At 52.7% G+C, this 15,738-nt stretch overlaps 2 protein-coding genes and 1 long non-coding RNA gene across 5 annotated transcripts in view; 2 read left to right on the forward strand and 1 right to left on the reverse strand.

The window, feature by feature from the left end:
- Positions 1-4,492, forward strand: part of WDR73 (WD repeat domain 73) — a 27,985-nt gene extending 23,493 nt beyond the window's left edge. The window contains exon 9 of the transcript XR_006704391.1: positions 4,295-4,492. The gene's annotated coding sequence lies outside the window, so the exon portion shown is untranslated. The remainder of the gene's footprint in view (positions 1-4,294) is intronic.
- Positions 9-11,147, reverse strand: LOC123582462 (zinc finger and SCAN domain-containing protein 29-like). Of its 2 annotated transcripts, none has more exons than XM_045448661.1 (8): positions 9,467-11,147; positions 8,629-8,713; positions 7,997-8,073; positions 7,179-7,302; positions 5,939-6,706; positions 5,088-5,540; positions 4,287-4,388; positions 9-2,729 (listed from the first exon to the last, which is right to left on the reverse strand). In XM_045448661.1, the coding sequence occupies exons 1-8, from the start codon at positions 9,863-9,865 to the stop codon at positions 1,708-1,710; spliced, it is 3,030 nt and encodes a 1,009-aa protein (XP_045304617.1). In that variant the 5' UTR covers positions 9,866-11,147; the 3' UTR covers positions 9-1,707. The 2 variants fall into 2 exon arrangements, with proteins under 2 accessions (XP_045304617.1, XP_045304618.1); XM_045448662.1 differs by having other exon boundaries at positions 4,287-4,385; positions 9,467-11,146.
- Positions 11,148-11,174: 27 nt separating this feature from the next.
- Positions 11,175-15,738, forward strand: LOC123582467. Of its 2 annotated transcripts, none has more exons than XR_006704392.1 (3): positions 11,175-11,656; positions 11,825-11,957; positions 15,693-15,738. It is a non-coding gene; the product is annotated as an uncharacterized LOC123582467 (long non-coding RNA). The 2 variants fall into 2 exon arrangements; XR_006704393.1 differs by lacking the exon at positions 15,693-15,738 and adding an exon at positions 12,462-12,503.

Raw genomic sequence — 15,738 nt, forward strand, 5'->3', positions numbered from 1 at the left:
GAGTAAAATGATTTAAAAGAATACATATCAGATTTATTTCCTGGCCGTATAAAAAAAATTCTGAACTCAGATTTCTGGGATACCTCTTTGAAAACGATCTCCAAAAACAGGCTCTCCGAAGTGTCCTCAGTGGCAGCAAACTGACATCCTTCGAAGGACTTCTGGTTCCAGATAGCAGATACTGGGCAGAGACAAGTCTCACAGATAAGAGAGGTGACCGGGCCAGATAATAAACACGCTGTTCGTTCTGCCAGTGTTTATTAAGCCTTTCTTCCATGCCGGACACTACTCTGTGCTAGAACTACATCGATAGGAGGCCTTCTAAGGTGGTCTGAAGATAATTCTCAGAGGAAAAGTCAATGTTTTCAGTAATGGCAACAACAAACAGAGTTCACAGCCCGTCAGAACGGCTGCTTTTGACGGACAACACTTACTTGAGTAGGTTCTTTTATGTTCGTCAGAAAAGACTCCTTACTTAATCGTATTCTATAAATCTAACGATATGAAACCGTGACATGTATAGACTGTGCTTTGTTTTATAACTGGTGGGTTTCTGGAAGGTTGGGGGAAAATATTTTCAAGCCAAATGCACGAAGGAGAAACAAACTAGAGCAAGAAACCGTATTCCATTTGTTTCTAAGCACCATTTGCTGCGTGTGTCAGAGTCCCTCCAGGGGCTGTGCTCTGCTGTCTCAGAGACACCCCTGATCTCCAGGACCTGTGCGCCTGCACGCGGCCTCCCCTGAGGCCGGGGATGGAGCAGCGGCTCCTCCAACCCGGCCTCCTTCCTAACCGCTGCCAAGGTTTGTGGTCGTTGCTCCGGACGTACTCGCAAACGGAAAAGGCTTTCCCCATTTCATCATCCTGTTCGTGATCTCCTAGACCCAGTGTTATATTTTTAGGGCACCGCATGGACCGTAGGGCTCGCCGGCAGCACTGCTGGCAATTTGGAGCGGTTCTACCCTGCGAGATGTCTGCTTAGGTCAAGTCCTATTAATTGCTGGTTCTATACCTCAAAGATGCCAGTCTCCTATGGCTCAACCTGACATGTCGAGAGGAAGAGTAGGTCATGGTTTAGAAAGCCGACCTGGAGCACTGACCTTTCCTCCTCCAAATGACACGACAGAGTGCTCTCCTCTTGGGTAAGAAGCACGTAGAGAAATGGAGACGGTTCGCGGGCCCCACCCTCCACAGGGAGAACCGTGGAAGACCTTGAAAAGTGTGCTCAGTTAATAAATCCCCGTCTAGCTGCCCAGTGCTGAGAAGAAAGAGCTCAGCCGCTACCGGCCCTGTGGCGGAGCCGGCCACCGTTAATGCCATGAGCACCACGGGGCGGACCTCCTCTGTCCTTGAAGGGGGGTCTTGGGGACAAGAGTCTCACCCTCATAGTACCAAGCTGTGGAAGTTAAGGCACAGAATCCTAATGGAGACCTATCGTGATGGTGGTACAGTCCAATTCAGAATGAGTCTCAGAATTCCCTGGAAATTAGCTTCCATTTCAATAGCGCGGATAAGCAAGCCCTGAGTAGTATTCCGTAAGCCAGCTGAGTTTTCAGTGAGAGAAACACAATGACCTCTACCGAACTGGGACCTAAATCCCTGGTCTCCCATCTCCTGTGGGGGTCGTGGTATAGAATCAAGGACCATACAGACCTTTCTTAGAACAGATTCTGTGGTGCTTCTAGGTTTGATGCTTCTTAAAGACATTTAGAGCCTCTCGCCCACGTGGGTTCTCCGATGCGCGCTAAAATGCGAACTGTTGTTAAATCGCCTCCCACAGGCACCGCATTCGTAGGGCTTCTCTCCCGTGTGGGTCCTCTGGTGTATGATGAGACTTGAGCTCTGATTAAAGCTCTTCCCACATTCGCCACACTTGTAGGGCCTCTCTCCAGTGTGAATTCGCCGGTGGGTAATGAGGTTTGAGCGGTCGCTGAAACTTTTGCCACACTCGAGACACTCATAGGGCTTCTCTCCTGTGTGGATCCTCTGGTGGCTGGTGAGCGTGGAACTCTTACTGAACTTCTTCCCGCACTCAGGGCACTGGTAGGGCTTCTCGCCAGTGTGCGTTCGCCAGTGCACACTGAAGTGCGAGCTATTGGTGAAACTCTTTCCACACTCACTGCACTTGTGGGGTTTCTCTCCTGTGTGGACTCTCTGGTGCATCAGGAGGCTGGAGCTCTGGTTGAAGCTTTTCCAGCACTCTCCACATTGATAGGGCTTTTCTCCAGTGTGGATTCTCTGGTGTGCTGTGAGGTGAGAATGATCACTGAAGCCTTTCCCACACTCGGGGCATTTGTAGGGCTTCTCCCCGGTGTGGGTTCTCTGGTGGCAGACCAGGTGTGAGCTTCGGCCAAAGCTTTTCCCACAATGGCCACACCTAAAAGGTTTCTTTTCTCCGATGTGGGCTAACCGGTGGACAGCTAAGTGGGAGCTCTGGCTGAAATTTTCCCCATATTCACAGCATGGATAGGATTTTTCTCCTACGTAGGTTCCCTGAGGACCTATGAATTTCCCTGCGTCTCTTTCTGGAGGGGAGAGTGACCCTCGTCCATCTTCTAAGGGTACCTCCCATTGCTTTTCTGCCCCATATTTGCCTTCCCAGTCTCTCCTCCAGGCAAGGTACCGGGAAACATCCACTTCGGGTCTTTCCAATAATGCCCCCGGCAGTTCTGCTTCCTCTGAAATGTTCTGGCTTGAATTCTCCTCATTCTCTGTCCTTGTTTCAAGATCTGAAAGAATGAGGTGAAACTGCAAATGTAGCGTGTTTTCTGAGCTCAGAAGAACAGAACCGATGAGAAAGCGGCCCTACTGGACGGTCGGAAACAAACTCTTGCTGGTGACACATAGAACACAGTCAGTTTGCCATTAACCAGAAACCAATCATCTGGAACAGGGCTGAACCTCGTTCAAGACAGCAGACTTCCAGATCTCACTCCCTCCCCCAGCTTCTGAACAAGAAGGTGGTGGGGAGGAAGGCTGAGGAAAGGGAGGAGGGCAGGACCCAGGCCCATTTCTTCCTCTCCCCGCCAATCAGATGCTCTGCCCCCAGGCATGGCCCCTCTTCTCCTCCCCACCCACCTGTGTGCTGGCAATGGGTACTAAAAGGCTACCTTTCTCTTCCAGGCAGAGGAACAAGCCTGAGAGTGATTCTGGCCTCTCTCCGTCCCCTTCTTTGCAATTGGGAGGGAGGACTTCTTTGATGAACGAGGAGCTGGGCCCCGTGGCTCAGAAGACCAGCAGTGAAGCCTCTATCCCTGCGGGGCGAGGCTGTGGCCGTCCCCTGCTGCCTGTGGCTCCAACTGGGGTTCAGTGAGGAAGCCCACTGTGGCCACCCATCTGAGCCACACTACCCAACGGCTTTACAGTTAGAAAGCTGTCATTTGATCTCAGCGTCTTACTCTTACGTTTCTTGGTTGGTCTGGAATCTGCGCGGGGGAAGAGCAGTACTATTTATCGGATCTCCTAAACTTCCAACAAAATAACTGGGCCCAACCAAGGAGGGAAGCTCATCTTAACCGTGAGAAATTCACCACTGCAATAAGCTAAGGCTGACTGTAGTTTAATTTGGGGTTGCCAGGGCTCACTTTTTCTGTTAATCTAGTTAAGTGATAGTTAATTATAGTTAAAACTCTGATAGAAACTTAAAAGAGGGAGGGGAGCCTGGCTGGCTCAGTCGGTAGAGCATGTGACTCTTTATCTTGGGGTCATTAATTCGAGCCCCACATTGGGGGTAGATGTTTACTTAATAAATAAAGGGGGCATTAAAAAAAAAGAAATTTAGAGGTGCCTGGGTGGCTCAGTCGGTTAAGCCTCCGACTTTGGTTCAAGTCACGATCTCACGGTTCATGGGTTTGAGCCCCGTGTCGGGTTCTGTGCTGACAGCTTAGAGCCTGGAGCCTGCTTCGGATTCTGTGTCTCCCTCTCTCTCTTTCTGCCCCTCCCCGGCTCGCTTCTATCTCTCTGTCTCTGTTTCTCTCTCTCTCTCTCTCAAAAATAAACATTAAAAAAAGAAATTTAGGAGGGAAATCATCAACACTAAGGATTTGTTTATATCTATCTAGAAGCCACGGTAACTCAGGAGAGCAGGCTTTCCTGGCTGCCACCTGCTTTTCTGTTCTCCCACATCCTGTGGCTTCAGCACCCCTGCATAATAAACCGGGAAGGCCAAGTGAGTGGGTTCTTTTCCCAGCCCTCGCCCAGTGCTGCCTTGTCCGTGTTCGGAATTCCAGATCTGACTTCCTTGTTGGTGCAATACTAGCTTTCGCTCGTTTTCATTCATTTCCCACCTGCACAGGAAGTTTTCCGGAAGTCCCGGGGATCGTCATTCCAAAGCTCTTCACTTCTCTCTGGCCTTGAGACCCCGTCTGGCTGGCGGACTGGAAGTCCTACTTGAGGAAAATCAAGAAGGGACATGGAGTTCTTATGCAATTTGCCTTCTGTTCTTATATCTGGACGTGGTGGGTGAAATGAGAATGGAAACACCTACCAGAAAGATGTGGTTTTCAGAAGAAATCGTTTAGTGAATGACTCAGGAAATGTGCCCCCTTAAGTGAGGAGTACAGGGCAAGGTGTTCATCTATCTTAACAGTAAGTACAATGATGGTGACAATGAAAAGGAACATTTGCTGAGGGCCAGCAATGTACCAGGATCCTCATAACAGCCCAGTGAGCTAGATACTGTGTCCATTTTACAGATGAGATAGTGGAGGCCTAGGTGTTTAACCAGTTTGCCCAAGAACAGAGAAGTCTTTCGGTGGCAGACTGTTGTATGTAATACGCACAGGGTATGTTAGATGGAAACAAACAACTGGAACTTGACATCACTCGGACCTCTCTTTCCTCCTATAATGGTTACTAATATTATTTCTAGGATGTTGTTACTAAAAGCAGACAGGGAGCAGGGCAAGACCCTCAACGTTGTCTTTGTGAGTCACCCTGCACTACTGGCTAAGAAATCGGTCTTAACCTGAGGAGGTCACTCCAGAGTGACAGACAAGAAGCATCTCTCCCGCTTCACAGTCCCTAATGCTTCCCTCGGGCCCTCGTCTCTCCCACTGTCTGTGGCCGCTGTGGGGAGGAGAGCTTACCACTGGGATTCCCCCTCAGAGCCTGGGGGCCACGGCTCTTGGGCTCCTCTCGGGGCTCCTCTGCCGGTTCGCTACCGTCTCCCGTCACACCTTCCAGCACGGCCTTCCGGTTCTCTTCGGAGCCCCCTCTATTCCGCAGGAGGCCTCCTGCCACCTCGAAGGCATCAAAGGTGCTGGCAAGGGTCCAGGGGCTCATCAGGGCGTCCATCTCACGATAGAAGGGGCAGGTGCCCGGGGCGTGCGTGCTCCTGGCTTTGCGGTAGTGGGTCTGGAGGTTTTTGAACCGGTAGCGACACTGTTCCAGGGTCCGCGGGAAGCCGCGCTCCCGCAGCCGCTCGGCCACCAGCCGGTACACCTGGCGGTTCCGATGGCAGGTGCGCAGTTTCTCGCGAATGTAGGGCTCACCGAGAATCCCCAGGAAAATTTTGGTTTCTTCGTAGCCCCAGTGCACACCTGGAGGAGAGGTACAGAGGTGAGCTGAGACGGTGCTGCTGGTTGTGCGGAGGACAGCGGGAGACCCCCGCTCCCGCCACAGCATCTCGGTGATTTCCGGAGAAACAGTCAAGCGGGTTTTCCTCTGTGACGGGACTCGATCCGACAATATGCACACGTTTATTTTTACACTTATACGCATGACTCTTACATAATGGTTCTTCCTTTTTCTCGACCGTACACAGGAACAAAGGGCTGTCCCATTTGTACATAAAAATAGCCTTTCCTTGCCCTTTCCAGACGACTACAGTGTGCCCTGAATCCCCACGGCACCCCCGAAATAACTGGTCACGGCGAGCTTTTCTCCAAACCCCGCTGACAGCGAGGGCCCTCCCAGCTTGCTCATGACAAGGACTTACCAGCAGGACTCCGAAACAGGGCTGGGATTCCAGGGCTTCCAGACACTTCTTCGACCCCCAGTTCTTCCCCCTCAGAATCCTCTGTGACGGCTCCTAAATGCCCTTCTTCTACAGATGCTGTTGTGTGGCCGGGGTCCGGCCCCTGCTTCTCTGCCATGCCTTCCAACACAGCCTCAGCCAGCACTGCCTCCTCCTGTCCCCAGCGGTGCCCCTGAAGCTCTGCATGCTCCACATCACAGGCCCTGTGCCCAAGAAGAGCCCCTGCCACCTCTGGAAGGGGGGTGGCGGCCCGTGGGCACATCAGGGCGTCCATCTCACGATAGAAGGGGCAGGTGCCCGGGGCGTGCATGCTCCTGGCTTTGCGGTAGTGGGTCTGGAGGTTTTTGAACCGGTAGCGACACTGTTCCAGGGTCCGCGGGAAGCCGCGCTCCCGCAGCCGCTCGGCCACCAGCCGGTACACCTGGCGGTTCCGATGGCAGGTGCGCAGTTTCTCGTGGATCCAAGACTCACTAAGAATTCCCAAAAAAGTCTTGGTTTCCTCATAGCCCCAGTGCACCCCTGCCACCTTCTCATCCTCCAGGCCCTGCAACTCCAGCTCGTCCCACATCTTGGCTTTTCTCAGGACGGGCACGTGGCCAGGCTGGCCTCTCCCCCCGCCCGCTGCGGAGTCGCTGGCGTTCTCCTCTCCGGGACACCGAAGATCACGCCTCCGTGGGTCCTCCTCCTGCTCCACGTGGGAGCTGACACTGGGTAGGGGGGTTGGCAAATCTGTTTGCAGAGGGAGACACACAGAAGATACAGTGGTTTGGTGACTCTCATCCCAACCACTTTATATGCCAGGGAGGGGAGATACTATTAATTTTTTTTTTAAAGTCTGAAGGGATTCTTGGGAAGCCTCGGTAAAAGTAGTATTCAGGCTGCGAGGGAACAGTAAGAAAAAAATCCAGGCCCAAATCTAGACCTACACATGCACGTACATCTGTCCTGAAACAAATAAAATTCAGGCTCCCACCAGAGGCTTTACTGACCGTCTTCCTAAGATGGTCAGTAAATGTCAATACAATATTCTCTCTGGGTTCTAGAAACTCATCCTTGAGAGCACTGACTTTGGTATTAGTTTATGGGTCTCTTTTCAAGCAGAATTGAGGGCTTTGAACAATATGATCCCAAAAAGGTCTGGAGTAGTGAACACTACAGATGACGCCACGGCTAACTTTGTACAGGAAAACGGCGCTCTTACCCGGCGAGACCTCACTTGCAGATTTCTCCCAACTTCTTTCCAGGTGGTTCCTCCATCCAGGTCCTGGCTGCCTCCGTGCCTCCTGGGAGATGTACACGGCCACATCGCCGAATGTCACCAACTCCTGGGAAAACACAACACCCTGTTCAAAAGGTGCTGCCTTGGGACAAAATGCCTCCCTATACGGCCTTCATCAGAGGGCAGGTGACAAAAAAGGCTGAGGAGAAACTAAAAAGTGAGTTTTCTTTGACTTTTAAAGGCAATAAAGGACAGGGAGAGGGAGCGGGGGAGAGAAAGAAAAGCCAGAAAGAAACTAACATTTACGGAACACCAGGTGTGCTGTGCCAGATATTTTCACACTTGCTCAGTTATACAGTCAGTATGTGGCAGAGCCAGGATTTGAACGCAGGACTCTCTGACCCTGAGGCTTTTGTTCCCTCCACGCCTCCACAGTCCTGCACACCATGTGGGCAAGACTCGGATATGGAAAGAAGGAAGTAACTATTCCTTTTAAGGCAAACGTGCCAATCTGCATGATCTTACAATCTCGGGCTCAAGGAAAAGAATGACTTAATACCATTCCTCACCACCTCAGCTGTGGTGCTGCCTTCCATACGGAGGGGGGTTTTGGCAACATTTTTCTGGCTGGTGAACTTCTGGAGCCTCATCTACAAAGTTACTGAGAACCCCCTCCACCCCTCCCCCTCCTCCCCTGGGTAAAATTCTCTTGGCATTTCTGGTGAGCAAAAGAGTTGGTGGCAAAGGGCCCCCACTTGGATAGTGAAAGGTGTCCGAAGTAAGAGAAAGATCTGGCTCACCTGGGGGCTGTGCATCATCCCCTGGTCACCGCCGCCCTCCTCCACAGAAAGACCCAGAGTTCCAGGACCAGGCAGGGCTGTGGGGAAGAGAAAGGAGCCGTGAGGAGACCATGTTTCTCAACTCCTCCTGAGGACGGGCCCAACTTAGTTCTGAAACAGAAGAGTCTTCCCCCTTCTCTTGGTGTCTGCTCTGTCCCAGCAAAGAAAGTTGGTGAAAAACCAAAATGAGGAGAGTTCCCAATTTTCCCCTTCCGTATCCATCCAGGTTACTGATGCAGTTTCATGATTTTCTTCTTCAGTTTTGATAACACATCTGCATCGTCCAAATTGGTCTGGGACACATGTACCTGTCCTGAGAATTACTGTGCTTTGATTTGACCCCACCTTGTGCTTTCTCCACCAGCCAGACCTAAAATCTGTGCCCAACCTACTGGGACAGTAACCTCGCTCACACAAGGAGAGGTACCACAGGCTCCGCTGGGTACTTTTACAAAACATGCCAACCAAGGCCCTTCCTCCCTTTGGAGGTACCTGTCAAGGATCCCCCAAGCCTCATTTCACCTGCCCCATCCTCCCACCTTCGGCACTCTGAGGGAACTTACCCACCCTCTCCCCAGACTGCTGCTTCTTACCGCTCCTGTGCAAGGCTGGGAGTTCCTCTTCAGGACTGTGATGCCACTGTTCTTCCGGTTCTGGCTGTGAGTTCTTCACCACTGCCTGTAACAGACACATGAATCCTGTCTGTGCTTGCTTGAGATGGATGTCTTGGGAAGCTAGTACTGATCCTAAGCGTTCCTTCTCCTCTGAGCATACCTCCTGGTCCTGTTCAAGGACTAGAGGGGTCGAAATTCTGTAGGCACTAAAACTTAACTATCCCAAGATGCAAAGAAGCAAAGGAGGAAATCAGTCTCCTGCAAATCACTGCAGTCCAGTAAGGAGTGTGGATGTGCAAAAGACTAACAGATAAGGTCTGGATCCCAGGCTCACTGCAATCTGCCCACCAGCTCTCCTGAGGCAAGACTCAGCCAACCAAAAATATAGCTGTTTTTCAGTAGGACCCAAAGGTGCAATACTGGCCATAAAGACCAGTGAAGCCACTTGCGTCAGGCTGGCTGCTGACGAATGAGAGCTGTTCTCCAAAAAGAAACCAAAAACCAACCCACCCACCCACAAACCCTAGCTTTTCTGTCCTTCTGTGTGCTCCTCCTCGCCCGGAGTGGTGTTCAAGCCATTTTAAGCAATTCTCTTACTTAACGGCAGGGCCCCACACTCAGAGCAAGCACTGTTTCACATTCTCTGAAGAGTCCGTCTGAGCGTGGAAGGAAAGCCGTAGCCACCAGGCCCAGGGAATGAGCAAATGCCGCTTTGCCACGAACAGCAAAGTACGGCACATCACCCGCACTGCTGGCAAACCAAGGGCACTCTCCCACTTCCCCCTACTTTACCCAGAACAAGGTTCTCGCTGCTCACCTGGAGTCTCCGTCTCCCAGGCTCTTCCTGCAAGTCTTCCACCAGGGCCACGGCCTCCTCTCCACTCTCTGGATGCTTCTGTCTAACCCAGAACTGGATCTCCCGAGGAAGGACAGCCAGGAACTGCTCCAGCACTAGCAACTCCAGGATCTGCTCTTTTGTACACTTCTCTGGTCTCAGCCACTGATGACAGAGCTTCCGGAGTTGGAGGAGGGCCTCCCGGGGTCCTGATGCTTGTTGATAGCAGAAATGCCAAAACCGCCGGCAGGAGGTCTCTGGTCCAGGGTCGCTCCTTTGGGAAATTTCCTGCTCCCAGTGGGAATCGTCTTCCAGCTTCACTCTTTGAAGCTCTTCTCGCGCTCGAGGAGTCTGGACTTGTGGGTCCCCAGCTACAGCCATCGTTCAGCTCACGGAAGAACCTTGCCACTGGGCTCTGAAGCTCAAAGCTCTTCCTTTACCTCAACGGGGAGCTACCATCAGATAGGAGTCACTAAGTAGAACTCGAAATTCTAGAGCCACAGATAATACATTACAGAGTGAATGCTAGTGACCATCACAAGTGTCAGCCCAGCAGGACTGAGGTAAAGAAAAGAGCCTTCGTATCCTCCCCTCCCCACGTCCTGCTGCCCGTGGAGTCTGGCCCTGTGTCACTGGGGAAGCAGCTCCAGAAGTTTAAGAGGAGGGTCAAGAGCGGGTGATCTGATTGGAAAGTATGAGGGCTTGAGGCTGTGTTTGCACAGCAATTTACTTGAGGCCGAGAAGATGTCACTCATCCACACTGACGAGTGAGGATGCACTGGCGAAGACAATGGGGACAATAAGCCGCCCACCCTCCCAAGCCACTGGTCTTCGGAACTAGAGTGTGACAAAGTCAATGTGGCAGGACAAGTACGAGAGGGCGCACAAGGTAGCAGCACCTTGGAGAGCAGCAACCGGGTGGCGCTGGCTCTAACCTTTCAGAGATTCAAAGGGTCCAACCTCTAAACTGCCCTCACCTCTGGCTGGTCACCCCACTCGGGATTCCTCAGCCCTGGAATAACTCTCTCCCAAACAGGGAAATTTACCCTGGTTACGATTACAAGCTCTAAGAGCAGAGATACTAAAAACAGACCCATACGGGATGTCAGGGCTGGCAGAAAAGTTAAGAAATACTTGGACTTCAACTCCCTCAAAGCTGGGCAATCGTGGCTCAGAGAACCCCCAGAGACTTGCCCAAGGTCACATGGCTGGTGTTTGGCAGGAAATAAACAGGGGCTCAGCCCCTTGACCGTGGACTGGGGGACTGGCCCGCAGAGCGTGACTTACACCGGAAGGCTACTCTGCTCCGCGGGCGACCTTCTCTGGAAGCCTTATGGGGTAAATGCGGGCCCTGGGGACGGGGTCGCCTCGGCGGCTACAAGGCCAGGGTCCTCCCCGCCGAGTCCGGTGGGCGGCGCGAAGGAGGGCGCCGCCAGCACGAGGGCCGCATCTCGCCCGGGGGCCGCTCGCGGGGCGACGGAGCCTGGGCCCGAGACGGCGGGACCCTGGGTTTCGGTCCGGCCACGCCCACCCGGCGAGGGCGGCTAGGGCCCGAGGTGACAGCGGCGCGCGCCAGCCGAGGCCCTGCGACGCCGGGGGGCCGGGGCCCGTGGCACCTTCTCCGCGGCCGCGCAACGTCCCCAAACGACCCTCGAACCCCCAGCCCGGACCCGGAGTCCTGGCGTTCGGACGTCCACTAAGCACCGGAAGCGGAAACGCGATCCCCAGAAGGACTGGGTTTTGCCAGACTCCATTTCCCATAGGCCTCCGTGCCCGCAGACTGACAACAGCACTAGCCAATAAGATGTGAGAACGGCCTAGACGTCTGTGTTTCAGACGAATCACTGATGAGGGGTGGGACTTTACTGCACGCGGGATCTGGGAGTTCAGAGCCACAGCCTGGAGCAGACCCAGCGGAGGTGGTGTGGTCCTACCCGCTTCCCGACTGCCGGGGGCCCTGAGTGAGAGAGAGGGAGAGCCTTTGGGGGCCCGGGGTCTGCGAGTGCGCCGCCGAGACTCCAATTCAGATTTTTCGCCACTTCAGAAAGTACTTTTCCGGCATGGTTGTCCACTATGGCAATGCTTTTACCACCACCACCACCACCCCTCCACACACACGCACGTCCGCCACACACCCTCATTTCCTGCGTGCACAGCCCTGGGAGATTTAAGGTGAATACTTTGGCAAGATGAATACTATTGACGCTTATTCATTCCAACAATCAGCCGTGGAACATGAACTTTGGCCCAAGCCAAACACTCCCTCCTCCTAAGGAATGCAGGCCAGCAGAGGATGCATTTTTATGTATTTATTTTTTAATTTATTTTTTGTATCTCTAGGTCCAACTTGGGGCTCAAACTCATGACCCGAGATCAAGAGTGGCATGCCAATGACTGAGCCAGCCAGGCGCCTCTGGTGGATGCAATTTTAAAATGCTGCCCTGAACAACCCACATATCTCCAATGCAGTGTGGTAAGTGCTAAAAGGTGCCTTCAAAGAATGTGGCTGGAAAGAAATACTGGAGAGCGACTGGGAGAGCCCAAGAGGGTAGAAGGTGCGGCCTCAGGGGAAGGGGGCAGGAAACTGCATTTTATTGAGCACTTACATTGCATATTTTCTCTGGTTTGGATCTGGTAATGAATCCTGCATAGTAGGCCTCACTCCCTCTTTAACAGATGAAAGGTCCAAAATTCAATTAAAGGTGGGTGAAGCTGTGATTATTCCCACAGAAGGGGCAGCCTTGGGGGGGGGGGGGGGGGAGGGGCAGGCAAGGGAAACACAGGATGGCAAGAGGGGCTTTCCAGAAAGCCCTAAGTCCAATTGTGAGTCTGGGCCAGGAGAAGGCTTTGGGTTCCCACCATCAAGTCACGGAGAAGCTTTGCTTTTAGCATTTTCTATGAGTTTAAGATTTCCCTTGAAAAGAGGTTCCTCTGTTGTTGTTGGTTTTTTTTAACGTTTATTTATTTTTTGAGACAGAGAGAGACAGAGCATGAACGGGGGAGGGTCAGAGAGAGGGAGACACAGAATCTGAAACAGGCTCCAGGCTCTGAGCTGTCAGCACAGAGCCCGACGCGGGGCTCGAACTCACGGACCGCAAGATCATGACCTGAGCCGACGTCGGCCGCTTAACCGACTGAGCCACCCAGGCGCCCCTCCTCTGTTTAAAAAAAAAAGGAAGAAAATCGAAAATTACTAATCCACGTCCCTGCCCTATTACCTTAACTCAGGGAGCTCCTGAGCACATGGAACTTCCACTGGAAGCAAAATCAAGCAGGGACAGTGTAGCCCCAAACACAAGTCATATCAACCATCAACACCACATCCAGTACTTGAAGGGAGAAGACACGCATAGGTGTCCTCAAGTATGGCCACGCCCCTCACGTGTCCTCAAGTATGGCCACGCCCCTCAAAGAATGGGACTAAAGGACCCCCAAAAGTCTACACACATGAGATACTTTCCCACTTGTGGCCTCCTGGTCCCTCAGAGGACAGTTGTCCTCAGAAACCTAGACAGGTGCATTTTTTGGTGAAAGCCGGCTACGTCTAGGTCAGAGTTAGCAATACTACCACGGATAGGGTTTTAGTGTTCTCTGCCATACAGAGTGACCGACCTCCTCCGAGCAGCCTTCTGGAGTGGGCACAGCAAGCACTGTCATCAGTTTTGCAGATGTGGAAAATGAGGCTTCCGGAAGTGATTTGCCTCATCATAATGCTGGTTAGTGGCACAGGTGTGTCTAGAACCAGGTCTGGCAGGTCTCTAGGTTTTTTAAGTTTATTTTGAGAGAGAGAGAGAAAGAGAAAGAGCATGCTTTGGGGGGAGGGGCAGAGAGGGGGAGAGAGAGAGAGAGAGAGAGAGAGAGAGAGAGAGAGAGAGAGAACCCCAAGCAGGCTCCACGCTGTCCGTGCAGAACTGGAAGCGAGGCCTGATCCCGAGAACGGCGACATCACGGCCTGAGCCAAAATCAAGAGTCCGTCATTCGACCAGCTGAGCCACCCAGACGCCCAACAGGTCTCTTTGGCTCACAACCCACCATCCACTATGTCACAGATGCCAGGACAGGAGTGGGAGGGAGACACAGGAGCCAGTAACTCTGAAGACAGCGCCATTTGGGACAGCTAGGAGTGGCAAATGTCTGTACATCAGTTTCAGCAAGCGTTTGGTTTCTGTATCCCTGATGTATTTAGAAAAACATTGCACAGAGGTGTTTAGAAGCAGTGCATAAGGGGACAAGGATTTCCAGGTGAAGGAGATAAAAGCTTATCCTCCAGGAATTCGACAGATGACAGCCACATATAATGAGTGGAGACTATGTTCCCTAGGCCCACTGGACCATCCATCCAACTCATTTAACCAGTGATACTAACTTACCTGCGCAAGGAGACCTGTCCAACAGGGAAACCTGGCAGAGTTAACAAGGCCATCTTGGGCACTGAGCAGACAGCATGGCGGGACACGGATAACAAGTGGTTTTGAAGCCCAGCATCTGTCCCCGGAGGGGCTCGTGGCTGGCGTCTGCCTGTCCCTCACATGACCGCTTCCTTTCATGTCCGGCTGCTCAAGCACTGTCTAATCACAAAGCCACCATTGCAGTCACTCAAGACCAGGAATAAGGGGTGCTCTGAAGGAGGCTTGTGATAGGAGATCCCCCACCATAAATTAATAATTGGAGTTCTAGATTCTCTTGGTCTCTTGGAAATTGAGTTAGCAGGAGCCTGCCACCCGGGGTCCAGTCACCTCTGGGTAACTGGGGAAATCCAGTCTCTGCACCAGAAAGGCTGGGGACCAGAACTCTGCGGTCAGTTGGCCAAAGGTGCCCCCGCTGAGGCCTCCTGGCAGGCACGCCTGCCCTCAGACGCCAACAGTGTAAACAGGCAGTGGAGACGCTGTGTCTGCCAGGGCCTGGGAGCTCCAGGGGCCCGGGTGGTGTTTCCTTGGAGCCGGACTCCCCACCCCACAGCCGTTCCACAGCTGGCTCGGGCCTGCGAAGGGATGGAAAGTTATCAGAGCTGGGACACTGGGAAGAGCCAGCAGGAGAGGGGGAACCGGGGGCAGGTAGGCCCTAGAGCCACAGCCCCTGCTGACACCAGAGGCATGAGCTCAGTTGCACCAATGACTGAGTGGAGAGCCAAAGGGGATTCGCCACCAGCCGTCACTCCCCACCAGGCGAGGAAATCCTCTGTCTCAAAATCTGACCATTGTCCATACAATCCTACTTCCACTTCCTCTGGGGCCTGGGGCTATGTTATCAAATCATGAGAGTAGAAAAAGGAAGGGCCCTAATATTCTGTCCAGAAATTTGAAATAGCTTAACAGGGCCCGCCCGGGCAACAGGAGAGGTTAAAATGGCCGTGCATGTGAAAAAAAACTCCAGGGCTGTCCGGGAGGGACTGTGAGTGCGAGCCCAGCACCCTGGGTCCCTGCTGAGCTCCCTGTGAGGAGACAGGACTGCAAAGTCAGGGATAAGGGGCTGGGAAGAGCCACCACCGGTCACGTGGCCCCGTGCAAGGCAGGACCAATTCCAGTTGTGGGATCTTCTTGCTACCAGCTACAGGGAAGCCTCGTAGCCAGTGTTGTTTGCATTTCAGTGTTTGGTTCTTTTCTCCATTTTTTCCCATGGGTACTTCTCAGGGCTTTAATAACACAGTGAAATAAAGCAGCAGGTGCCGGGCAGGTTACGCACCCGATTCCCCTCTGAGCCTCCACTCCCCCAGCCCCGAAGCAGGGATACGGACCTACCTCACAGGGTTGTCAAGATCAAGTGAGGCATACGTGTAGAACGTAGCACAGAGCCCGTGCACAGCAGCTGCTCCCTGGGTTGTTACTGTAGGCTAGTGTGGCTTATCAGAAAGTATAAAAACGCAACCCAAAGGGAAGAAAAATTCCATGAAAAAAAGAAGTCTCTTTATGACTTGCTTCATACTGTAAAATGTCTACTAAAAGTCAAGGGGGGAGGTGTGACTGGTGGCCCAAGTGTCTAGAACCAGGTCTGTCCAGCTGCCAACACTCCCTCTACTGTGCCAAACATGAGAACAGGGACAGGGTGACCAAGTACTGCTGGGCGTGGACCTGAGGGGCCTCTGGGATGTGGCGGTGCTGTTTCTTGATCTGGGTGCTGGTTACATGGGTGTGTCCAGTTTGTAAGAGTGCCATGAGCATACACTTTTGTGCACTTACCTGTGTTTTGTATTTTAAAATGTATATATTAGGGGCGCCTGGGCAGCTCAGTCGGTTAAGCGTCCAACTTCATCTCAG

Source organism: Leopardus geoffroyi, chromosome B3, assembly GCF_018350155.1.
Source record: "Leopardus geoffroyi isolate Oge1 chromosome B3, O.geoffroyi_Oge1_pat1.0, whole genome shotgun sequence".
Lineage (NCBI taxonomy): Eukaryota > Metazoa > Chordata > Mammalia > Carnivora > Felidae > Leopardus > Leopardus geoffroyi.